A 27,094-nucleotide genomic window follows, 5' to 3' on the forward strand; every position below is an offset into this window, starting at 1 on the left:
AAACAAAATAATAATGTAAAGTGGTCATTTTTATAGACTGTTGAATATGTATCAAATATGAAAAGAGTTGGAAAATATAGGGTGTCCCAAAGACTTTATGCAGTATTCTACGTGAAGACTTTGGGACTCCCTGTAGTATAATAAAATGTATTTCATGGATTCCTGGGGAATACTGCTATGCCCATTAGTTTAGTTAAAAACTAGACAAAATTGTGTAGGTCTATTCAGCTTCAAAAGTAGAGATTGCCAGGGGTATCTCAAAAACAAGACTAAAAATTTTGATAATTTTTTTTCCTCTTCCTGTGATCACCTTGACTACTACTTCAAAATAATTAAGAGACCACTTCTTGGTTCTTTTTCTCATAGCATTTTTTCTAACAATGAAATAAGCACATAGTTCTGTTTTTTAAAGCAAAGGGAAAAATCATGACAATTCTGTTTTATTTATTGTGCCAGACTTCCAAATGATTTCATATTTTCTTAGCAATTCATTCTTCTGACCCTCATTTTTGGTATTTAGAAATCAAAGAAATTCTGTTAGGATTTCCAATAAAAGTCCATTTGTTGTTTGTGTTCATGACTTTTTGAATGGGTAGCTTACTTTTAAATATAATTCCCAGTCTCCCAATCATTTGGCTTTCATTGATTTCCCAACTAGCAGTTTTTGAAAACTTCACTGTTTTGGTCAAGAAACTTTTTCTCTTAGTCCTCTCTCTAAAATCCATTTGTTAATCATTGCATATAACTAAAGAAAAACTTTGTCTACCACTGTTAGAAACAAACTGATAATGAGAAAATATTTTCCAGTGAGATTTTTTTTAAAGAAAATTCAGCTACAGCTTTTGACTAATTGTCTATAAGCAGATAAGTCTCAATAAATTTGTTTTACTAAGATAAATGTGTGTTAGGCAGACAGCACTGAAGAGCAAATGGTTCTTATTTCACCTCTAGCTGATGATAATATACTGTATAAAATCGAAATCACTTCAGTTGCCAAGATTTAATTCAACCTATCCACAGTGTCTGCATAATGATATTCCTCCTCATTTAGAAATGTTCCAAAATTCATGTGTTATTTTAGGAACAGTTTGAAAATGGGAGCAGTAAATTAAAACAAACTGAAGAGCGTTATCTAAAGAAAAAGGAACTTGAATCAATTCTTACCTTTAGGAAGAAATGCTCATAAAAATCAGATTGAAAGAAAAGCAGATTATAGACTTATGTGTATACATAATAAGGATATAAGTAACAGATTAAAATTTCCTATTTAATAGCACTTATAGTGTTCCTAAATGATGAATAGTATGCATAACATCTTTAAAAAAATAAACTGTCCACATATTTGAAAACATTTTTTTTATTTCTAGAACTATTGACTTCATATGTTAAATTGTATTTAAATAGTATTAGATATGCATTGTCTACTCCAGGTTTCAAAGTTATAGCTTCTGATTGCACTACTCACAAAAAAAAGAAAAAGTTTTCAAATGATAATTCATTAGAACAGTCAACTTTTGGTAGTCATGTTCAAAGATTATGTAATACCAATATAAGCCACAAGGTGGTAGTGAAAGGTAAGAACTGGTATGAAAGTGATTTAAATACAAAATGGGGCTATTTTTACAAATCTTTAAAATGCTTGTTAAATGCTAAGAATCAGCTGCTTAGTCTTGTGGATTTTTTCCCCCTTCCCTTACACAGCTGCATTCTTCAGCAAAGAAATCGTAACTTAATACTCAAAGGGATTGATTTACATGTTTCACGCAGCATTCGTGAGTACTAAAATAGAAAAAAAAAATTCACGGGCAAGATGTCTGGTTCATTTCAGTAAGTTGGGCAATCAGAATTAGAATCTCAACCCGTAAAGGGTCATATTTCAAGCTTAATGACTCTGTGAATTATCAGAGTCAGGGAAAAGAAAAAATAGTGTTGTTAACATAGATTGTATTTTATTAGACTTCTCTTATTGAAAATTAGAAGTATACTAAAAGTGAAATCACCATCTTCTTGTGTCTTCTTTAAGGTAAAAAGACCAGAGACTTCACCTAGACAGGAAAATTTTCCAGGGAATCCTGACTTTTCTTTATTCAATAAAAGGTACATCTGCATTATTTTATCCCCCCCCCCCATTATTTACAGTTGCTACAAAGTAGAAAAATAAGCAATAGAATATTACAGAACTTTAGCAATCATTTAGCCTTTTATTTTTAAAGGAAGCTGAGACCCAGAGTGGGATTTGGTTGTTTGTTTAATGTTAAAAGGCTGGTTAATTGCAAAAGTGAGAGAAATAGTTTCTTCTCCTGAGCTCTTCCCACTGCAGATAATATGGTGGAGTTATTCTATGGAAGATGAAAATGCCAATTTTGCTGATATGTTGAACTAAGGACTTGGGTTTTTTTCTCCTTTTGCATAAGTTTTAGGGGGGGGGTTGTGTGTGTGTATATATATATAGTGGTAGTCTCTCGGTGACCGAGAATGACAATTGTCTTTGTGCATTATCATCTATTGATGTACCCTCATGTGGCTTTGAAGTCCAAAGACTGAGGCGCAAAGTTTGTGGCACATGGTATATATATATATATATATGGTATATATATATATATATATATATATATATATATATATATATATATATATGTATATATGCACTGGGCTCCCCTAATACAAAACTAAGAACAGGACTAACAACTTTAGTGTTCTATATGAGTAAATGGGAGATTGGTCGTGCAGTCCTAATACAAAGCTAAACCTAATTTTAAATGAGAACTTTTAACTAATTGCCTGCTTAGGACTATTCCTTTAAACAACTTTTTAAAAATAGATTTTGGTCAGTTGTGAAGTATATGCAAACATGGTGTATTAGAAATGTTTTATGAAATGTAGTGTGATAAAAGATCAGAATAATAAGTTTTTTACAACACATTGCACTTTCAGGGAAGAAATAGAGAAGACTTTCTATGAAATGAAAGAAGAATTCCATAGGATATGCATGTTAGCAAGAGCACAAAGAGAACACTTAAATAGACTTAACATTCAAGAACCTATACCTGGTGAGATTCAATTTATTCTACTATAATGTTAACGTTTTAGAGTTTGGAATTTTTTTTTTCTTACTGTATGTGAATACTCCTAAATCCCTTCCAGTCATATACCTTCTTTTTTTGTAAAGCAGATTCTTGGTTAAATATCCAAATTTGCAAACTACTATTACAAGAATAGTTTATTTTTTTTTGATGGTCTCCTTTCATATACATACTGTATATGTACTGAATATGTACTGAATCACTAGGGAATATAAATTTAAGCTGGCCTTAAATTATAATTTGCTCTTATTGGTATTACATAAATCACTAGCTCAGTAGGTCACTTAACTATAATGAAGTTTCATCTACCAAATAATAATTGGGGAAAATAACAGGTACATTAATTTTGGGACTTCAGTCTAAAGGCAGTTGGTCAAGGTCTTAGATAAAGAAGAATAGATTTCATATAAAAGAATCCAAAGAAAACATCGATTTTATGTATCTGTTGCAATATAATCAAAAAGCCCCACCCTTTCTGAAGATTCAATTCTCAAACCTCCTGCATTGGCTCACTTAAATCTAACATGCCTCTTCAGTACTATAGTAACAATAGCAAAATCCTAGGAATAGAAGATAGTACTCAAGCATTACAGGGGAGGAAAGACAGGTAAATTGATAATAATTTGTCTGTCAAATGCTATGATATGAACATTTAAAAATATAATTCCAAAAGATATGATCACTTGCTAATTATAAACTGTATATATATCCTGACCATTTAAAATGATTTCATTCTAAGACTTCATTTCAGAATTTTAATTATTTTATTTTCCAGAAAGTTGTAGGTGAATTATCTGTGTTGATGAGAAAAGAAGCTTGGGGGCAGCTAGATAGGCTCAGTGGATAGAGAGCCAGGCTTAGAGACAGGAGATCCTGAGTTCAAATCTGGCCTCAGAGACTTCTTCAGTGTGTGACCCTGAGTAAGAACACTTAACCCCAATTGCCTAGCCCTTTCCTCTTTTTTACTTTGGAACCAATCCTTAGTGTTGATTCTAAGACACAAGGTAAGAACTGTTTTTTTTTGTTTTTTTTTTAAGTAAAGAAAAAAACCTTGGTAGTATTTCCAAAAATAATTTTCTTTAGATCAGTTTTTATCAGATATTATTGGAGTTAACCTTTTGTGTTTACTGATGAGGCTAAGTTCTTCTGAACTAGAAATATATTCAATTTCTCATCCAATAGCTGTAAATATGTGGTACCTAGAATCCATAGACTTTTTTCCCCAAGCATCAGCATCCTATCAAAACATTGTAATGGTGTAATTTTTTTTTTGTTACACAAAGAACTTACACCATTATCAGTGGCTTAATACTTTGACCATTTAAAAATTGCTCAGGTCTAAATCTGAGTGTACATCTGTCAACTAGAATACTGAGTGTTTTAACTTTATTTTTGCCCACAAAACTGCTTTTTAATGTTACTTTCTTGCAATGTACTAACTGTGCCACAAGCAACAAACAACATTTTTTTTAGATATTTGTGAACTGCTGTGCTACAGACTACAGTGGGAATTTGTGTAGTGTAAGCAACACACTGAAATATTGAATATTATGCTTCTGACACTAATGGATCATGTGAAAAGAAATCTACCAGAAATTTTGGGACAGATGCATAGCAATTATATAGTTAAGACTTCTAATCATGCATATTACATTCTATAAACTTATAATGGAAATATTTAAAATTCTATCTAAAGAATCACAAAAAGAATTCATTTCACATGAAAATTTCACCTGTACTTCTTGGATAATGTATATATAAACTTTTAAAATTTTGCTATTTTTAATCAAACAAGGTTGCTTTCCAGAATTGGAACAATTTATTGATTGCTAAAATTTTTGGTCTCTGTTCCTATGATTTCTTTAAGGTAGAAAATTCCAGGTGTGGAAACACCTCCCCCAATGCAAATCACCAACTTATCTATAGCGAAGTAGGTTTAGAAAGTTCCCAGAGAACTAAAAGGTTAAGTGACTTGCCCATGATCAGACAAGTATATACTAGAGGCAGAACCTGAGCCCCAGGTTATCTTCAACTACAAGACTATAATGAGGCCACCAGTTTGCAGAGCTTCCTGCCACTTTCATGTCCACTGCCAAAAGAAGAAATGACATGCTTGAGAATTAGTGGTCTTTGAGAGATTCATAGTTGAAAAATTGTAATCACTATCTAATTTTCCTTGAAACTGTACAGTTTCTCCCATTTCATTATTGTGTCTCCTTCATTTTTTCATTTCCCCAAGTGAGTTGTCTATCTTAATAAGTGGGAGTCAGTTTTGTAAGAGTAGGGGAAGAGGCCTAGGGTCACTGCTATCTATACATTGAGACTAAAATGAGAAATAAGTTGAACTTTCACTTGATACCCAAAGTTTGTTCCAAAAAAAAATATTTGTTCATGGTATCTCTCTTTGCTTTCCAAAGTAAGTTTTAAGTGTGTAGAAGAGCAGTTTTGCCAACTTGAGAATGCAACTCAATCTGGTGTTAGGACAGCCAGATCACAGGATGCAACAAACTTATCTCCTAATCTTTCTACTCAAGCTTGACATTCTGATGTCCACACTGCTGTCTTGAATTTAAATTCCACTCTAGAAAACATGATTTTCTTTCTTAAACCAGATCATTCAAGCCACACTAATGATAGTATATCATTTAAGCTTTTGTGCAAGAAAACTTAGTCCACAAACTATCATTCTCCTAACCTAGAATTACTTGGCAAATTCCTCCTCCCATTGTTCATATAAGGTATTGGGCAAAAGAATTTGAGTGGTCCCATAGTGACTAGAGAAACTCAAAGCATGTTTCCTGATGATCACATGGGCCTGTAATTTACTTCATATGTGAAAATCAGCACATTTATCGTTAGTGGTTTCTCCCTACCTTGTCTCTGTTTCTATAAAGGACATTTGACAGCACTTTCTTCCTTCTGATTCATTAGACCTTGGTTATCTTTTCAGATGGTTATGCGCTCATATATTTAAAATCAGAAAAGATCTTGGAGGTCATTATTTGATCAGTGAAGAAATTGAAGCTCCATCATGGTTAAATGACTTGTTACAATCACAAGAATATTAAGTGGAAGAGCAGGGATCTAAACTTAAATTATTCTCTCGTTGACAATTAGACAACCATTCGTAGAATGCCCTGCCTTCAATACATCCAGTGCCAGAAGAAAATTTGACATGCTTGGGAGTTAGTGGCTTTTCAGAATTTTATATTTCTAAAAAGTTAAGCTTAAAAATTTAGTATGTGGCTAAAATTTTGTGGCTTTGTTACCAAATACATAAGATATCTATTCTGTGCAGAGTACTAACAAAAGAGAAGAAATTATTCTTGCCATTAAGACTATAGACTAGTTGAGGAAGTTTCTAAGTCTTTTTTATACTTTAAATTATAAAACTAATTCAAATCAAATCTAACAAGCATATATTAAACAATATATGTGATGTATTATGCTACTCACTTTACCATGAAAAAAACAATGTAGATGCCTTTGGTGAATTTATATTCTCCTAAGAAAATGCAAAATATCAAAAGATAAATTTATGGATGATAATCTGAAGTGAGAAAGAGTACTAGTAATCAGAATCAAGAAAGACTTCCTGTAGAAAGTGGCAAATGACTGCTGAACTTTGAAATTAGCTAGGAATTGCAGATTAATTACTTCCTTTTCAAATTTAATCTCCAATTGTACTTCTAGCCATCTATAAACAGAATTACTGTGGCTTGTAAAGTACAGCTGTACTTTGTGGTGACCTTAGAGAAACAAGATTACCATAAAGCTTCATTTTTTAAGATTTTCAGGGAGGGGCAGCTGGATAGCTCAGCGGATTGAGAGCCAGGCCTAGAGATGGGAGGTCCTAGGCTCAAATCTGGCCTCAAACACTTCCCAGCTGTGTGACCCTGGGCAAGACACTTGACCCCCATTGCCTAGCCCTTACTGCTCTTCTGCCTTGGAACCACTATACAGTATTGACTCCAAGTAGGGAGGTAAGGGTTTCCAAAAATAAATAAATTAATTAATTAATTAATTTAAAAAAAAGATTTTCAGGGGATGAAGATTCTCCATTAATAGGATTTCAAGTTACCAAAACTCTGTGAAGTGTCAAATTTTAAAAATCTATATTTTTAATGGAAATTTATTTAATGTAAGTTGTATTCTACTCTTTTAAAGCCTACCCAATACAATTTAATTTTTTCTTAATGAAGCATGGGGAGAAACAGGTGTCATGAATAGAATTTACTATGTCATTTGGTATAATAAAGTAATCCCCATAGAAATATACTGTAATATGTAGGGCTGTTTGACCCTATGTGGAATTACTTCAAATATAGAACTTCTGAGTTCTTATTTCTGATTCTTATGGTTTTTCTATATTTTCTATAATTTCTATAATACAATTTCTGTATTTAAGCAGTTGTCAGTTCTTACTGCTATCAGAATTTCTGCTTCTACTAGCTCTGCCTGTCTCTTCTATAATTTGCTGTTTTTAATTGTTGATAACCTGAAAAACTAGATAAAGCAAACTTTTGCATAAAATAAGGAAAGAAAATGATCCCTAAATCTGAGTCTGAAGGACTTTCCTGGGTTAGATATATGAATTTTGTCTTTGGGCTGTGTAGCACTTGTTTCATCTGTCCAGAGGCTCATATGGCCTCTTTTTTTGGCTCTCAACTGAGTTCAAGACTGTTGAGGTAATGGAATAAATGACCTAAGGGTAAGTGAAGCTTCTATTAGCAAGCTCAAAGACCTGTAAGGGCCCAAACTGTGCCCTGTGTAAATGTGTATTTCCCTCATTGCTAATAGAGAATTCTGCACATAGTGGGTACTTAACAAAGGTTTGTTGAATTGAAATTATTTGTGAAGTCTTTTCCCCTATGGTATTCTAGATGAAATATTACTATCTAAACATAGTTGGCAATATTTTCCACTGAATATTATTAGAAATATCATAGATTTGGGGTTTATACTCAACAATATAGACTTTTAATGACTTAGTATGTAGATAATTCACAGTAATCACAAGCTAAATCCATGTTAAATCTTAATTTCAGTTTCAATTCAGTCAACCTAAACAATTACTGATAGTAGGATATTGACATGATTCAGTATCTCCTCTACTTTTATTCCATTGAAGGACCTGTATCCCAGTAGACCTTTAAAGCAAAATGATTCTCTTACCTCCTTTGATTCAGGGAAATTGTCATAAATATAATTTTTATAAGGACAGTTTTATTTTAAGCTGTCTGACATTTTCTAAGGAGAGGTAAGGAATTTGGACAGTAAATCTCCGTAAGTCAGATCTTTACAGGGTAGGATATCTTATTTTCTCATGTAAATTACAAAATGGAACATACCTATATTCACATGTAACTTTTTAAAAAGAAGTTTTAAAATCCTAAAGCATTAACATTTATTTTGGATCTTTAGAGTATCTGTGCCCATCAGTAAATAGGAATAATTGAGAAATGACTGTCAGCGAAATGCTTAATGCTAAGCTTAAGTGACTAAGTAACACCTGGGGACAGGACACCCAGTAGGCATAGTTCTTTGACTTGTTATGTGCTCTTTTGTGTGTTTCTCTTTAAAAGATTTTCTTTTTTGCTACTTTGCATATTGACAAAAATTTAAGTACATGTGATACAAGTGTTTTATGATTGAAGTTCTACAAATAGTAGATGTTTGATTAATGCTTGTTGAATAAACATAAGAATGTTAGGTCAAAATACAAGGAATAATAAAATTGTTCAATGGAAACCAGTAGGCTGCCTTTTAATTCACTTTCTAGCAATGGGTTAAATGCCTAGATTAAATATGACATGATTAGTAACCATACACATTAAAGTCGTAGTTATGTCCAATCATCTTTAAAATGACTTAAACCCTGAGAAAACTTAGGATCTGCTTAATTAAACAAATTTCCAAAATTGAATTGAATTTGCATGTGACCCTGTTATGATAGTGTGATTTCATCCTGCAGAAATACAATTCTCTATGCCTATACAATGTACTGATGAACAACAAACAGAAGAACCTTTGAAACCTCAGGTAAAGGATGTTATAAATAGAGGATCATCATGCATCACATCTATCACACCAAGAGGACTGGGCCAAGAAGAGGAAGACAACTCTTTAGAATCACTTTCTAAATTTAATGTTAAGTTTCCACCTACAGATAATGACTCTACTTTCTTGCATAGCACTCCAGAGAAACCCCAAGTTATGGTTCCAGCCAGAACTGAGCCTGTGGGTCAGGATAAATTTGACAGGGAACTCAGGGACAGTTCAGTGGCCTTTGTTAAACCAGAAGGTACATTATTTGAAATGAATAGAATTGACCTCATAACTTCAGCAATGCAAAACATTAAAACTTCTGACAAGACAAAACCCTCACACCCCACCGATACATGTACGAAGAAAACTCTGGAAAAAGCAGCATGTTTGCCAGTTGGAGACCATGATATCATATATGTAAATACGTTCCTCCAAGCTCAGGACACCTCAGAGGTACTGTTCGCATCACCAGATTCCCCAGGAAGAGCTGTCCGAGGACCACAGCAGGTAATTGTTTTTCACCAGGAGATACTACATTATGTAGTGACACACACAGTAATCCTGTCCTGGCATACCTTTCTAATATTAAGTCAGTAATTAGCCAAAGATAAGACTTTGGTGCAAAAAAACACAACTATTTCCACAATTTGGGGCATAATTAATATTTTAAAATATCCCACATATGTTGACATTTGTATATATATTAATCTCTGTAGAATCCATCTCTTGCTCTAACCTCAAAAGCCCATAATGTGCCTGTTACCTCATTAGTTAATACGGGTGTTTGTAAATTAGGTTGTGTTTCATTAACAAGTGTGACCTTGGACATGTCACTGTACTTCTGAGCCTCACCTTCCTCATTTGCAAAATGAGAGACTTGAGCTAGATGGTCTTGAGAGTTCAAATCTAAAATTCTAGATTATGTTTTTTTATTAAAGTTCATGGCATTTTAAAAACGTATTTTTAAGAAAAAATAAATTCAGTGTATGTACTCCATTCACTAATTAAAATGTATTTTGTAGTAAGTAGTTATATTTATTTATCATAATATTAAAGATCTGTATATATTAGTCAGATTCTCAGATTCACAGTGCTAGGCATTGTAATGTTGTGATATTGGAGGAAGTAAGGAGTGAGGAAGGAACTTCATTCCTTTACACTCAGAATTTATCATTAACTATGTATTTCCATTCATTTTGAGTAGTCCCTGCACGTTTGAGATTTTAATCTCATGTTTCATTTAAATCTTTTTAAAAGCCTACATACATACTACTTAAACCCCTTTTCACCCTCTCTTTCAAATTTAGGTTCAGTCACAGAATGTTTCTTTTTTAAAAAATATTCTAAAACTGCCTGGAGGCTATGACAATCTATAATTTCAAAAATAATAATAAACAGAAGCTCATGAAAATACAGATTGATGTGAATCTCTTTTAGAATGCAAGCATTTGTTTAGTAAAATGGAACCTAGTTTCTGTTTTCTGCCTTAAGAAATTTATTTTCAGAAATGCTTGGCTAATGAATAAACCCCTGGCTTTATGGGGCTTTTGTGTTAGTATATAAATTAGAGTATGGCAATGTCACATATTCAGTAGATTGTGATGTATATTGCACTTTATCTGACTGATACTAATTACACACTCACTTTAGTTCTCCACTTGTACTCTATTTTAGATCAGATTCTCAGTAATAGTTGTGACTGAGTGAAATAAATGAAACAATTCCATTTATTACTAGTAGATTTCCTGTGGAGCTGTGAAGCACATCCATTCTAATCCTTGTTACTTTTCCCTTTTTCTCCATTATCTCTTCTGCTTGTTCTTTTACTAGTTAGTCTGTGCATTCATTTTTTCAGTAGATGGCACCCTGCATTGTGCATTTGCTTTCTATACTACAGCAAGGGAAACAGCTGGTATGTGATTACAAGTTGATGAGGAAGTATGCAGCTTAAAAAATGTAGGAGAATTGGTGTTGAGCTGTCACAAGACATGGGGCATAAGGTTAGATAATTGATATTTTGGCAGGAAAGTAAGGAAATGATTTTCTTTTGAGGGCCCCTTTAGAATATTTGAGCAAAATAATATTTTATCTCTGTTTTTAACATTAAAATAATTAATTGTTAACATTTGTACACAGGGAAATAAATAATACTGGCCTGTTTTAAGTTGTACCATTATAGGTACATAGCATTCGAGGAGAGAGAAATTTGTTTAAAATCTTCTGAAATTAATTTTACACTAAGCAAAAATGTAACTTAAAATAGGCATTTGTATTGGCTGAGTACTATCTGTAGCAGAACATCAAATATTTATGCATATTGTTTTAGTATATGAATGTTTTCTTTATATATAAAGTGAGTCAAACATGTAGTTTCCCAACTAAGTGTAATGGAAAAATGACTCTAACTTGTAGCTTTCTTAGTTTAGAGCCGAGGAACAAATTGGTACTTTGGGAGCAAAGTGGAGGTCTAAGCTTGTTTCAACAAGTCCATCAACCATAATTTAAATGCCTACTATGTGCCAGACACTGCCAGGTACTAATAATAGAACTACAAAAGTAAGATAGTTATAATTTTCAAGGAGCTTCCATTCTACAATGTTGATGTTTCTGAGTTCATAATTTCTTTCAGAGATCTGAATGCACACACAAATTTTTAAAGCCTAAACCTTTTTCTCCTAAATCTGTCAACTTTTAAATGTTTTGACCAGTTCCTATTTTCAATTAGACTTAATAAAGAACAAAAATGTTTTGTAAAATGAAATTAACCAAGTTTTTCCACTTGTGTGCCTGATAATTATAACAACTTTTCTAACAAAAAAGTTTTATTTTTAAAAATGTCTCACTGCCTAGACTTTATTTACACTAATTGTTAGTAAAGGATGATTCAGTCATACATAAAACTAAAAATTAGTAACATATAACTTAATTATGTAGATAGATTGCTGACCAGAGTAGGAGGGCTATGATTGTAAATCAGTTAAGATCTTATAGCACTCTAAACAAAGATTGGTAAAAGGAACATATAAATGATCTGTTTAAATTGACTGCCCTAACAACTTGGTAAATAACATGTAATTCTCTCCTCAAAGCACATGAATTTGAGAATAATAGTACCTTCAACATAGATTTCAGGAAAATAAAGAAAATGTTGTTACCCTTTATAATAATAGTCACAATATGGTATTTCTTGCCCTCTTTGCTACAGTAAGGATCCATGTAGTTATTTGTGGGTATGATTATAGTCAAATTAGTTCATTTTAAGAATGTTGTTCCATTTCTTCAATTAGACCGTTAATCAAAGGAAAACTTTCAGTTTTATTCTGGGCCAACTAAGGGTAAAAAAGCAAGTGTGCTTGTTAAATAAGGAAATAGAGACGGACTAAATTTAACAAAATCAAGAGTGGCAGGAATCTGCTTTAATATGTTGGATATTAGCCTTTGCGGAATGGTTAATTTAAATGTTTCAAGTTTTACAAAATGAAAAGCTATTGACCAGTGAGATTTTTCCCCTTTAACTTAGAGGAAAAGAAAGGTTAGATAGGATTTTTTTTAATTAGACTTTTTGTAAATTTCCTATTTGATTATTAAAAACAAAATTCTATTTACAATTGCCTTTAATGGTCTAAAAAAATATGTGCTCGTGTCCACTTAACTCAGATAGTACTAAAAGGCTTGTAGCTTAAATTTTCATTAATCAGAAATGTGAAATTTCTAGAAAATTCTAAAATATCACAATTAGCAATCATTAGTCAAAAACTGATGCAGTTATTATTTATGATTATGGGTGTGTTTTAAAGGGACTTACTGAATCTGGAATATTTCTAAATATCTAAAGCTAAAATTATATGCATATATTTCTTAAATGTCCTAGTCAATGTTTAGTTGAATTTTTTTTTAAGAAAATGTAAATACCACTTTAATTCTTATGCCCATTTTAACCCAAGAATAATTTGCTTTTAACATTGGTTTCTATCTTAAAATCCAAAATATTTAAGATTAATTTTTAAAAAACAAGTAAAGTAAGGTTATTTTTCTTCTCTTTACAGCCCCTCTGGAAGCCTTACCCTAATCAAGAGAATGACTTATTGGCACTAAGTAGTACAGACTCAGAACTGCACATACCTCAAGTATGTGAATTCTGTCAAGCAGTTTTCCCACCATCAATTACATCCACAGGGGATTTCCTTCGACATCTTAATTCACACTTTAATGGAGAGTCTTAAGACATTTTTAAGACAGACATGGATGTGGAATTTTATGCAGTGATTTTTGGTTTATAATCCTATAAATACTTGATTGTAAATTTAAATATTCATGTAAAGCTTTTAGAATGGATGTTTATAATATGACTTATTGCTCTAGGTGTTTAGATTGTTTTTCTAAACATTTTTAAACTTTTATTTTATAATCATTTAAAAGACCACCTCATTAAAAAAAAACCTGTAATTTAGTGTATTCCTGGTTATGGTGTCATTACTGGAAGCCAATCTTACCTGTGTAATTTAGAGTAGTATAATTAAATGTAGCCTCAAATATCTAAGCATATTGCTTGGATGACTAGTAGACATTTTCAATTTGAAAATGGCAAATATTTGTAAAGGAATCTTTTTGTTCAAGTAGCTACAATATTTATGCTGTATGGAATGGTCTTTTCAGATAGACTTATAGTAGACAAATAGGCATTGAAATCTAGAGTAAAAAGTCAAGTCTAAGACATTTGTTGTCTGGTGGTGAAAATTTTTACTTTGGTCTAACTGTATAATTATTTGATTTTTTTAATAGAAGACTTGATTGGCTTTATTTTGATAATCTGTATAGGCTTAATTTTATGATGCACATATACATGTCTATTTGATAGAAATGTACTATTAAATATCAAATTTGTTACTTTTGCTGTGACCCATATTAACAAAAAAAATTGTATATCCTCTTTCCATAGGGGACACTCCTTGGAAAGAAATATTTTACTTTTAATGTGCCTTTTTAAATGCCTGTTTTCTTTCTAATAACCAATTGAAGGAGTAATGATAAAGTCTAGGGAAAGTATTAACAATGCTATCCATTGCATTTTATTATAGTATTTATTACTTACATTTTAAGGTCACTTTCATGCTAGAGGAACTTGAACTATTTTAATTTAGCTTTTTTTTTTTCCAAAAGGACTGCCACAGCTTTCCTTATTTTAGTTGGGAATATTACATTTCTTAGCTGAGGCATTCTCTCTGCATGGGTCTGGCAACCAGATTCTCCACCAGTGGACAAGGTTTTAAGACTTTAAGGGGGATGCAATACAGCACTTTAAAATGAAGCTTCCCTTAAGTTTGCCTTCCCTCTTATGTTGGCCATTTTAAAACTTAAATCTCTCTTCTTTTATGAGCTAGGTAGCAGCTAATTTCCAATTTTATCAAGTGAAAAATAGATTTGCATCACCTAAGAAAAGCTACCTTCAAGCTAGACATCTAATGACAATATTTTAATCCTTTGATTTTGGCCATGGATCCTCTCCGCCTGGCGCTGTGAATAGAACTAGAGAGCCTCATCTGTGTAAAAGAATGAGGGAGCCTCCTTACTACTGAGAGGCACCAATGGCACTGGATTGACATTTCCTCACCTCCATATACTTAAGTTGATTATTACAGTATTTACTGTGGAGGGTTTTGAAGCCTTCAGATCTTTATTTGTTGCCAAAGGAAATGATTGGAAATGCCTGGCCCTCCTTAGTACAAGCTATTTCCTCCCTTTTCTATGACATTGCCCATTTTCCAAGCTTTTCTTTCCAGCATGTGTAATCTGAAATTCGGATCTGCTTCCTGAGCTGACTTTCAGCAGGGAGGGGGAAGAATGGCTATCCTTAAACACAACTGACCCCCTACACACCTACCTGCCTTTTCCTCTGAGGAGCAAAGTCTTAGAGGTTTTGTATAACCTAATTAGACTCCTATTTTCTTTTTTTTTTCATCTCAGTCATTTATTTTGGTCACATTACATTGATCCCCAGATACCCCTTGGGGTCCCATCTCTCCAGGGAGAGGGTAGGGAGAAGGGGGCTGGGAGGCAACTTTTAATTGACTTGTTCTGGGGCCCTGCAAGCGGGGACCTAGAGTCCACGAAGACCCACACTTCCGAGGCAGGCGGGAGAGAGGTTAGTTTCAGGGTTTGGGGAGCAGAGGTGGCGATGGCAGGAGCAGCGGCGGCCGCAGTAGCAGGAAGGGGAGGAGTGGGTAACGTTCCAGATCTCTTCCTTCCTTACTGAGTCGTGCAGGGGATGCATCTTGGCATCTGCTGAGCGTGGCCGGGTAACAACCGCTCCCAGGTAAAAAAGCTGCACTCGCCAAACGCTGAGTCTAAAAAAACCACCCCCGCCAAGGCGAGGTAATTGTGAGCGGGATGCCTGAGAAGTAGGAGGTGAATGTCCTCGGGAGGCACCCCCTCCCCCAGCAGCTTTCCCTGGAGGCTGAGGCTGCTGCCAGCGGGGACATCTGCTTTCTTACACTTGAGCCTGGCTCACCCCGCCCCCTCAGCCCCGGGTTGGGTGGTTATTTTACCAACACGGGGGGGGGGGGGGGGGGGAGGAGGGTAGGGAAGTGGGATGGCTCAAGAGAATTTCCCACTCCCCCGTCTCCCCTCCCTTTTTCTTCATGTCTTTTAACCTTCAAGGTGAGAATTCTCTAAAAAATGAAATCATAAACCTGGCTGCTGCTGCCTATCAGGTCCGCCATGGTGGTCTCCGAAGCTTTCCTGACCCCCCCGGGTCTGGACCCTTCCATCTCTCCACCCCGAAGTCCAGCCAGTCGGGCAGCCTTTGGCAGCTCGTTCCGCTGGGTGCAGGGGGCTGGCGGCGGGGCCGGGCACAGCCCGTGGCGCCTTCTCTCCCTGGCTGCTGCCTCGACAGCTGCTTGTAGCTACGGTAATTAGACTGTCAATGCTCGTTAGAGGAGAGAGGGGAAAACACGCCTCTGACAGATTCCGAGACTCCCCAGTTTGTTAATTTCTAAGAGATCTTTAAAGCATTAATTGAGGTCTCTCCCCGGTTCTTCTCCGCTCCTGCTCCTACCCCTCCTTCCCCCCCCCCAAAAAAAAATCTCCTCGGCGGGAGAGGAGGGAAGTTCTCTCTTGCAAAACAAACTCTTACCCCCCCTCCTCGCCCCTCCCAATCACCAGCATCACCACCAGCATCGCCGCACGCACTACCCACCCCTTGCCCCATTTTCTGTTTCCTCTGTGCATTATCCATACATACACAGATATACAAATATATACAGGAAGGTTAACTCAGCGGAGGCTCCGACCAAATGGGAGCTCATATTGCATTTAAAATAATAATAAATAATAAAAAAACATCTAAGGAGAAAAGGGGGGAGGGAAGCAGAAGTCGGGAAAGAAAAGAGAAAAGCAGCAGGCTGATTACGAGGTGTCAAAACTGCCAGGAGCAAGAAGGTGATAGCAATCAGGGGTGAGAAGAGTGCGGCATTCGTGCGGGGCAACTAATTATCCGTCTCATTTGAGAAGAGCAGCATTTGAGGCAGCAGCGTTCGCCTGCTGAACGGTGACAGATTGGCGCGGAGGAGAGGGGAGGTGTTAAAACAATGGAGCCGGGCTTGCGAGCGCTGCTGCATGCTAATCAGCCCTCCCTCCGCCTGCCTGCCGCTCTCTCTCTGTCTCTGTCTCTGTCTCTGTCTCTGTCTCTCTCTCTCTCTCTCTCTCTCTCTCTCTCTCTCTCTCTCTCTCTCTCTCTCTCTCTCTCTCTCTCTCTCTCCCCTCCCCCATCTCTCTCCCTCCACCTCCGCGCCTTCCCTCCCTCTCCGCTGACAGTGCTCCCTCCTTTCCCGCGTCCGCCCCACAGCCACCCTCTCCTTTCTCCATCTCTCCTCCCCTTCTCCATCCTTCCTTCCAGCCGCTGGCAAAGCCGAACCCAAGCACCACTACTCCCTATCTCCTCGGCCAAAATACACGCGCGCGTACACACACGGTCGCTGTTACACTTCTAGCACACCCCACATATTGGCACCACCGCTGCGCCTCTCAGCCACCTAGAGTCGGAGTTCCGCTCACAAGCAGCTTGGAAGGAGAAAGGCGCCAGCGGACCCCGCGGGTTTGAAAAGGGGGCCCCTTCACTGTTTCCCAGTGGCTACTTAAAAAAACCTGCGTTAGTTTTCATTTTGAGTTTGGATTTGGAAGGGAGGATGAGTGGGGGAGAAGAGATACGGATCAGGTGGAGGATGCTGATAGCAAAATGTAATCTGCTGAAAAAACAAACTGAGGGCCTCCCCCCTCTCCATCCCCACGCCACCCCCCAACTCATTCTGTTCCATTGCTGTTGGACAAACACTTTCTTAAGACGCGTTAGGCAGAATGGGTTCATTCTAGAATTTGGAAAAGACACGCAAGCACTGGGAGATGGGGACTGTCCTGGGTCCAGGGGCCCTTTCCACAGGAGTGAGAGGGCATCGTCCCTGGACTCGTTGCTGACCAAAATTAGCCTCACCTCAGAATCTATGTGAAAAAGGATTCAACCCTATTGACAACGCCCAGACTTTGGTGGCTTCTGTTCTTGGTATGGGGACAACAGTCCTTTTCGGCCCTAGTGAATCTCCAGGAGTGTGTAATATGGGTTCTGTGTAACGTTTAGACCGGACAGTAATGTCCTAGCTGGCCCTCAGAAATAGCCGTAGGACAGCCAACAATGTAAGTAATTTAATGATGAATAAGAGATTCCTCCCTCCTAGGACCCCAGGCACGCCCAGGGTCTCCCTTCCCCACCATCTATCCAGCTCTATAACCCTGAGAAAGCCTCCTACTACCACACCCATCCTCTCTAGGCAGAACCATTTCGAGGTCTCCCTTCCACAGACCTTTACTGGGAGTTGACTTAGACAGATTTTGCTTTTCAAGATCAAATCTCTCCCAACCCTTCTGAGCGACAGAAAAAAAAAACAATGATAGCTTAATTGTGAAAGAAAGGAACTTAAGAAGTGCATCTGTCCCTCCCTTCCCCTTCCCTGGTTCCTTCTGTCCCTCAGTAGCTTTTTCGGAGCGCCATAAGAGAACACCTTCAAGAATGTGGACAGCTCCCCTGCCAGGCAGCTTCTCTACCTTCTCCAGCCCTGGAGAAGCAGGTCAAACACTGGAGTCTCAAACCTTCCAATCCTCCGACGTTCAAAAGTGGATTCCACCAAGAAGTCTCCAACTTTCACCTCTGTAATATTACTTGTTCCTCTTGTGAGGCAGGAAGCAGAGCTCTGGGCTGTTTACTGTCAAATGTTTCTCAGTTATTATCCCATTATTGCCCCTAAAGCTTTTGCTTACTATACACTTCCCCCCCCCCCAATGTTTAAATATTGTTTATTATTGTGAATTTACATAAACTGCCTTTTATGTTAGGGAAATATCTGTTGTGACTAAATGGATTATAAGAATTAAGTAGCAGACCAAGTTCAGGCCCTACAGTGTGCAAATAAAAGAATGACATTCCAAATTCCCTGTTCAGATCCATTTCACAGTAGCTCCCAGTTCCGGGACAGATCAATTTTAGATCAAACAGTCAGATGGTGTTTAGGTAAGCAGGTGCCTAAATTAGCCTAACAAAACAATCTTCTTCCCTTCCTTCTCCTTTCCCAACTCTGTCCTTTAACCCAAGATTGCCAAGATTGAACATGGAAACAGCAGAAAAAATCACTGTCTATAAAATTTGGCCTCAAAAGCATTTGACATTAATAAATCATCAATATATGAAAAGCTACCCTACTATAAGAGTCAGTTCTTAACATTTTAAGTATACCCATACATTTTACACATTTATATAATAAAAGAATTGCAATACTGGTAGAAGGCTACAAAATTATGTGAACTCCACTAAAATAATATAGAATATAATAAGTCTTTAAATCTGAGGTGTTGCCAAAGGAGTTATTTTTACCTAAGTGTATACTAAGAAGAGTTTTTGTTATTGCATTTTAGGAAGACTAATTGACCTAGCCCCCTTTCCTCTGTTAAATATTAAGTGTATTTGAGTGTGAATGTTCATACATGTGCTAGGTTAGATATTTGGCAAATCCTCTTGTTCTTGAGTGTACTAAAATAGTAATATATCTAAAGCATAGAATTTAACTTTGCACCAGGCCCTGAGGGGGACTCAGAAACTATGAGTCTCAGAATTTAGTGGCTCAATAATTTTCACCAGGCTTTTATTCACCAATTATATAAATTTGAATATATCTGAACCGTTATATTTGAAAAAGCCTCATACTATCCTAATGTTGTATAATGTTCATCTATTATTTGTTTAAATTTCAATCTTCCAACAGCCTGGTTTCTTTGGGGCCTAACCTAATTTCTTTCAGGCCTATGGACTTTACTAATTTGCATGGTTGTTTTAATGGCATATTTACAGATGAGTTTTTATTTGCACATAAGGACAAAAAGGTGAAGTGAAATTTAGTCCCTAGTGGAAACCTGTTAGGTTCCCTGAACATATGGCTCATTGGGCTGTTACTTCCTTTCTGAGATAATATTCCAAGATTTTTTAATATATACATCACTTTGACACCACTTATAAAGAAAGGATTTTGGCTTTGAAGATAGCTCCACCTGGGGCATATCGCTTAATAACAAATTATGCTAACGCAAGTGTACCTATGGCTTTATATATATTCCACGAATCTGGAAACAGGGCATGAACTGAAATCAGTCAGAATTGGGACTTAGCTAACACTGACCTATGAACAGCTATTTCCTTTAGATTTTGTAGACACTGAATCAAATTGGTTAATTCACTCTAGAAGTGACTGCCTAAGCTCTTTTGCAAAAGATTGTGCATTTGGAACTTACTGAATTACAATTATTTCTTTCTCCGTATATAAAGAGTGATGTATGTCTCATTTGCTGAAAGTGTGCAGTGCCAGCTTAAGACTTAAGGGGAAAATTGCAGTACTTAAAAAAAAATGTAAATGTTCAAATGGTAGAGGGGGGGGGGAGCTTGTTAAAATATGTGTCTATTTCCATTATGCTTAATTTACTATTCAAAACAAGTTTTTCCTAATAAGCTCTATTGTTTCTTTCTGTTTTGTAAAATTTAATATGTGTGAGACAAAAACCAGATTCAGAATGTGAATGAAGTCTGTTTAGCAATGGATCTTTATGGAGCTTGTGGCTTGAGAGACCCCAAGTAAAAAAAGCTACAGCTCCAGGAGAGACCTCAGAGCAAAATAAGTTGCCAATGGTCATTTTGAGAAGATGCTCTTGATGAAACAAGAAGCAATAATATCTCTTGCTCTCTCCATTTCTAAAGCCAGTGGTACCCAACATGGCAGCCCCCTCCAGGCCCAGTTTCTGTCACAAATCTATACAGTGCAGCATTGAGGCCTAACCTAATTTCTTTCAGGCCTATGGACTTTATTAATTTGCATGGCTGTTTTAATGGCATATTTACAGATGAGTTTGTGTGTATTGGGGGAGGAAAAGTTCACTTAGGCTTTTTCCAGCTCCATCTTTTCTTTTCTTTTTTCTTTTCTTTTTTTTGGTAGTTCATTCCATTCTGGGATGTCAGGTAGACCTCACTCCTTACCAATAGAATGCCAAGACATTACTTAAATTATTCCCGGAATTGTTACACTCTTATCTCTTGCCCATATAACAGTGCTTTCCCCCAAAGTTAACAGAATTCTAGATGGCTCGGTTATATATAAGTTAAAATTTAAAAAATTAAAACCTAGTGCTAGAATATTGATTTGGCTATGGGCCTTCTCTGACATCCAACCAATAACAAGAGAAATCTATTTGTGAAGAATCACCTTGTCTCAAATTCCAGATTTTTTTTCCTCATTGTCTTTTGGTAATAATAAACAAACAAAAAAAGAACCATCCCTTAAGTTAAGGAAAACTATTGCTTGCTTAGAAAAGTCTACCTAGAATCTTGTGTGCATGTCTTTTTTCCTTTCCCACACAGAGAGCTAAAATTATGATATCAAGTATCTAGCAAGATATGGAGCTTCAGAGGATAAAGAAGAAATCTAGTTTTTCTATATGCCTCCCAGTTAGAAATGTGGGGTTTTACAAAGGTCTCATGTACCTATACAGAAATGGCAGGTCAAATTATCTTTGCAAATGAGAGATAATGCATATGAATGTGTTTGAGCACCTTAGGGCCATTTTCACCATTTATATTAAGTATAAGAAAGATATATTTATATGCAGCAGCTCTCTGATATTATTTATCACAACAGTGGGTACAGCAGACTTCTGGCATATTCTCTATAATAAGAAGGCTACAGAAAAGAGAACTAGATAAGCACAAAGGCAATCCATTCCAGAGATAGGGAGATATAGCTAATACTTTGAGCTGGAAGTGAAAATAAAGAAGCAATAAACCACCTCTAGAATTATAGGATACTTATGTCTCTCCTGCAATTTGCCTTTTAAAAAATCATCAACAGTAAATTGTGTCTGGCAAAGAATAAAACTTAGTTTTACATTCCATCATGTTACTTAGCAGAGAATATTTTTATTAAAAATTTTCTTGGACTGAGTGGGTTTTTCTTGGAATGACACAGGAACTTGGGTAGGAAAAAAGGCTAAAGCTCAAACCAAACAATTAACCAAAATCCAGAACAAACCATGTGAATTTGCTGATCCTTGAACTAAATCAAAAAAGCATTTTAAAATAACCTCAAACTCAACTAATATTGTTGAAAATAATAAAACAACAGAAACAATGTGAAGTGAACCTACATAATTCCTAAACACCATTGAACCAGAAAAAAATATTCACTGAACCAGTCCATTTGTTTGAAGTAATTGACTTAAAGAAGTCCCATGGCCTGTAGCTCAGGATGTTGTATCAATCACTATATGTCATTTATTTTCCTCACCAACCTAGTTGTGAATAAATCTTGTAAAAATTGGACAAACTGGAAAAATACCAGACAAACCAGTTTCTCCTTCTATAGTTAAGTTGCCAGGGATAAAGGGCATCTTGTGCATCTAACTTCCAAGAATGACTTAAAAGAGAGCAAGCATACTGGGAGTCCAAAGTATCAATAAGGATGACAAAGCTTATTTAGTAAGTTTTGGATTTTTTAAAAAACACATCACTAGAAGGCCAAACAGCATGTTTCTTTCAAATGACAGCTTTGTGACTCCATTACACACACACACACACACACACACACACACACACACACACACACACACACACACTCACCAGAGCCCGTTGTGGTGGTATTTTCCCCCCTGTGGCTTTACTAGGGACATTGTGAAAGTCCTTCTTTTTGGCATCATTTAGATCTAGACAAAATCTGTTTCTATGCCATTGTACAGCTAGAGTTCAGGGAGAATAGTGAGCTTTTAAACATTTCATTTATTTGCATAAATATAAATTAATTTTGTGATTTCATAGTGAATACTCAGAACAAATATGTTGATGTGGAAATACTTGTTATAACTGATACCCTGTTTGCTGATGTGTTGTTGTAACACTGCTGTCGAGGGCTGGGGGAAAAACAGTAAAAACATGATCCTTTGATTCTTTTTGTTCCTAAGGTCCAATATGCCATCAGAGGGTTCTCCATAGGTTGATCCATTTTCCAATAAAAAAGTATAAATTCCATGCCTTGAGATATATACCATCCCCTGAAAATTATCAAGAAATTCTCAAATTGCCTATTTCCTATAGCTATATTTCCTATAAGACATTTCTTTAAAATATCCTTTCTGCTATATGATCCTCTTTAAGTCCAACCTATATCCTCACTTTTGATAGGGTCCATTCGAATTTTCTATTTGTCCCAATTTAGTGTGCTTATGTTGTCTTGTTATGTCGTAGAACCTTTTGGCTCACTGGCATGATGTCTTATACAACATGTTTTTCCCCATGCCTTCTTCCCATTGTTTTCTACCTTCCTTCTGCATTCCTAGCCAACAACGATGTTCCTCTGAACTTTCCATAGCAAAGATTATCCCCTAAATGTTGGGCTTAATCTATGAGGGCCCTCCCTTCCTCCACCCCTTGGGAAAATACTTTGTGTTTACTTCGAGTGTATATATATGTGTGTGTGTGTGTGTGTGTGTGTGTGTGTGTGTATTTTTTTTCCTGCACATAACACCCTCACCTCCACACCAGCATCCCTTACCCCCTCCTCCATATAATGAAAGCTCCTTGAGGGCAAGGATTGGTTTGGGGTTTTTTTTCTTGTCATTGTAACCTCAGGAGTTTACCCAGTGCCTGGCATGGAGTGGCTATTTCATGCTTTTTCATAGATTGATTTTCTTTTGACTCCAAACATCCCAACAATTCCGGTGCCCAGAAAGACTGTGGCATTTTGTTTCGGGGAGAAAAGGACAGGAAATGGAGGGGTCTTAACCCAGGGCAATTTAGAGAGGCTTCTTTGAGGGATCTAGAGAGAAAGAGGAAATCCCAGCTTTCAAAGAAAACTGAAGGCGTTAGAGAATTGCCGAGGAGAAGCTTTGTGTGTTACTTCTTGGAAAGGGAGTCCTTGACCCCTCCCATCTGTACTGGCCCAGGTCCAATAACCAGTGGTCATTTCCTCCTCGTTAACCTTTCCCCAGGGTTCAGGACTGGCCTCCAGGATGGTGGGAGCTGCTGCAGACCAGGGACAGTTCTTGGAGGGAAGCGGGAGGCCCAGAGGGTGACTGGGGCTCCAAGACACCCAGCTGGACTTGTCTCCGGACCTCTTCCACTGGCTCACTTCAATGTGGCGATTTTTCCTCCTCATTTGTTGCATTGTTTGCATTAATATGAATATCTTGTTCTGTTTGTTTTGTCTCCTGGGAGCCAATAAAGCTGTGAGGTTTTTCTTTACACCAAATGCAGCTCTACGGGCGATCAATCAATGGGTAGTCTTTGGATAATCTGTGAGAGTGAGAAGTCTAATAAAGCAGGCGACTAAAAAAGGAAAACAAAATCTATTTTCTGTTAGGTTAACTACGTCAGGATTAGTGTGTTCCACTTCTGCTTTGGGGGTAAATGTAAATGCTTTTCCAAATGAAATTTAAATTTGAGACTCTAAAGGCCAGGAGACTAGAGGAAACTGGAGTGAAGTTGTTTTAAGGGGTTTCCACAGTTTTATGTGGATTGAGCCTATACATATACATCCCACGTTTGTAATTGTTGTTTGGTTCTTGCATGAAGAGGAAATATAATGCTTGCTGACCTCCCAAGATGTTTCTGGAGTTTAAGATCATAATTAGATTCTTTTTGGCACTAAGGGTTTTTTCCTGCTCTTTTTCAGATAGTTTCCCAAGTTTCCAACCAGGAAAGGCAAAAACTAATAACAAGGGGGAAGAATAGGTTTAAGCATTTAAAATTACTGGTACTCCCCCCTTTCCAAAGCCCATGACTTCTTTCCTTCAGCTAGAGGTGATTATATATATATATATATATATATATATGCGTATATATATATATGCATATATATATATACATATATATGCCTCAGATATGCAATACATTTCTCTATATTTTATATATGTATATATAAAGTATGTATACATATTTATGTGTATCTATGCATATGTATAGACATATATGAAACAAGGAGCTGCTGCTACTCCCCGAGCTGGATGAGGGAGGGAGAAAGAAGAGAAGAGGATCCTTCCCAGCTCAGTATTGCAGGCGGCACTTGTCTTACCAGCACAATGCAGCCTAGATCATTTATAAACAGATCAAAATAACAATCTGAATTATCTAACATTAACAGCTGAACTGAGGAGCCCAAGATTATGTGATGAATTGTTAAATTGCAGTAGCATTGTTTTGGATTGCTAATTAAAAAAAAATAAGCAAACCCCATGACTCTGGATATGACAACTGAAAATACCCACAAATTATTTAATAAATGAAGCGTCTAACAACTTTAACACTTCCTGGTCGCCTTGTTAATAAATGTAATTTGAGGTAGATTTAAAAAATCTTCAATCTAAACAGTGAATTCATTACGCGCCATTCAGATCTCTAGATGCCTATGGACTTCTTGGAATTAGGTGTTAAATAGACAAAAGTGAACCAAACTGCCTTTAAAAGCACAGCATGACCATGTAATTCTTTTTCCAGTTTGTGGTAAAAAATGATGAAACTTCTTTCCAAGTAGCTATCACCCAGATTTAGTGTGAAAAGTAGTGTAATTGTAATTCACGCCATCAGGGTCTATCGCTGATAGACTATCAGCTGTTCTGTAGTTAGGAAGAGGCTTTCTTTTCAAATAGGAAAGCTGCCAAGTGCTCTGCGATACCTCCAGCAAGCTTATCGGATTGAGTTCGGAGCCAAAACAGCAGCTGCACACATATGCAAATTGGCAATTAATAGTATAACATTCTGCAAAAAAAAAATGTTTTTTTAAATTTAAAAAAAATTTTTTTAAGGAAAATAGAGATTAGCTACCTGAACGTTAACCTTAACAGTTAACAGGGAACTTCTCATCTGAATGACTAAGGATTAATTACCCTCTGGAGAGGACTTTCTCTTTATTACCTTCCCTCCTCCTACAGATCAAGTCTTTGTTGTCCTGCCGAGTTTTGTCTGTTAAATAGAACATAACAATGGGATCTACGGGAGTTTTTAAAACACACGCGCGTGCGCGCGCGCGCGCACGCACACACACACACACAACCTGTTTTGTTTCTAAAAAGGTGGGGAGATGTGGAGTGGAGTGGGGAGAAAGGTCATGTCGTTTTCACTGTTTGTACTTTGTCTTTATAAAGCAAAAGCTTCACTGCCTTTGGGGAAAGATGAGAGTTTGTACTAGATATAATGATGTCTTTTCTTTGCTGCTCACGTTACATCCATGCATAGCCTCCCAGGGGCTACTGCCTTTCTCTGGGTGTCTCTCCATAGCTATCTCTTTCTCTTGGTGTCTCTTATCTCTTCCCTCCTATTGATGTAGATGATGTTTGTGGGTTTCAGGCAGCAGTTTGCAGAAATCCAGCAAGGTTTATGTCGCTCAGCATGTATAAACACAGTCCTCTCGGAGGGGGTGGGAGGTGGGGGGTGGGAGGGGGGGTGGGGGGTGGGAAGGGGGGTGGGGGTGGAGGTAAGGACCAGAGGAATTTGTTAAATTCCACATACTTTAAAAATCCTCTTCCTCCCCTTTATTCTCAGCATACACGTGTATACGCTCTACCCCACTTGCTGCAACAGTGATACAATAGTAATTTGGGATGAGTTTGAAAGCTTAAGGCCCGGGAAAGAGCATTATTATTTTCTCAGCAGGCTTTCCCAATTCGTCGCTCTCTCTCTCTCTCTCTCTCTCTCTCTCTCTCTCTCTCTCTCTCTCTCTCTCTCTCTCTCTCTCTCTCTCTGTCTCTCTGTCTCTCTCTCTGTCTCTCTCTCTCTCTCTCCCTCCCTCCCTCCCTCCCTCCCCTCTCTTCCTCCCCTCTTCTCTCCTTTCCTCTTCTCCTCTCCTCTTGTTCTTTCTCTCTCTCGGGGGTGGGGTGATTAGCAAATAGCAGATAATCAGTGAATTCTTAATAGTCATAATTTTATGTTTCTGGGATGTGGAAAAGCAGACAGATTCCAGAAATCTTGTTATTTTTCCCCCCTGTAGGTATTAATTATCCCAGCCCTTAAAAGTCTGAAATTTAGCTCATAATCTTTAGTCCCCACAGGGCAAGGGGGTAAGAAAATGTTTCTTTTCCTTTATTTTCCTGGAAGCTTGGTGAAATTTTTCATTGCATGATGGCATATGTTCCTTCAGTCTACAGTTTAAGTCCCTATTTCTGCTCTCCCCCAACTATGCTATCTGTGTTTCCAGTTACTAAATTCCCTTTTATTACTAATTAACTGTATCTTTAGTTGAAAAACTTTCTTTATCCTACACCTAGGTACTCTTCTTTTATAGCATGAGACATTTTTGTTATGTTAACATTGCAATTGAAAGATAATGGTATCTTACCATCAATAATATAATGGGCTTAGAATCTTGTATATCTCTAATAAGGAATCCAGTGGTTCC

At 36.8% G+C, this 27,094-nt stretch overlaps 1 protein-coding gene and 1 long non-coding RNA gene across 7 annotated transcripts in view; one reads left to right on the forward strand and one right to left on the reverse strand.

Moving 5' to 3' along the window:
• Positions 1–14,181, forward strand: part of TANK (TRAF family member associated NFKB activator) — a 91,794-nt gene extending 77,613 nt beyond the window's left edge. For 5 of the 6 annotated variants that reach the window (XM_007494256.3, XM_007494254.3, XM_056793950.1 and 2 more), the window contains 4 exons: positions 2,024–2,097; positions 2,935–3,050; positions 9,058–9,638; positions 13,178–14,181. In XM_007494256.3, coding sequence (XP_007494318.1) covers positions 2,024–2,097; positions 2,935–3,050; positions 9,058–9,638; positions 13,178–13,354 — 948 coding nt within the window. In that variant the 3' untranslated portion in view covers positions 13,355–14,181. Of the gene's footprint in view, positions 1–2,023; positions 2,098–2,934; positions 3,051–9,057; positions 9,639–11,552; positions 11,665–13,177 lie in introns of all 6 variants that reach the window. The other variant, XM_016433665.2, reaches the window with a different exon arrangement.
• A 10,765-nt stretch (positions 14,182–24,946) lies between these two features.
• Positions 24,947–25,718, reverse strand: LOC103100839 (uncharacterized). Its single transcript, XR_467549.3, has 2 exons — positions 25,615–25,718; positions 24,947–25,458 (listed from the first exon to the last, which is right to left on the reverse strand). It is a non-coding gene; the product is annotated as an uncharacterized LOC103100839 (long non-coding RNA).
• Between the last annotated feature and the right edge of the window lie 1,376 nt (positions 25,719–27,094).

This window comes from Monodelphis domestica, chromosome 4 (assembly GCF_027887165.1).
Source record: "Monodelphis domestica isolate mMonDom1 chromosome 4, mMonDom1.pri, whole genome shotgun sequence".
Taxonomy (NCBI): domain Eukaryota; kingdom Metazoa; phylum Chordata; class Mammalia; order Didelphimorphia; family Didelphidae; genus Monodelphis; species Monodelphis domestica.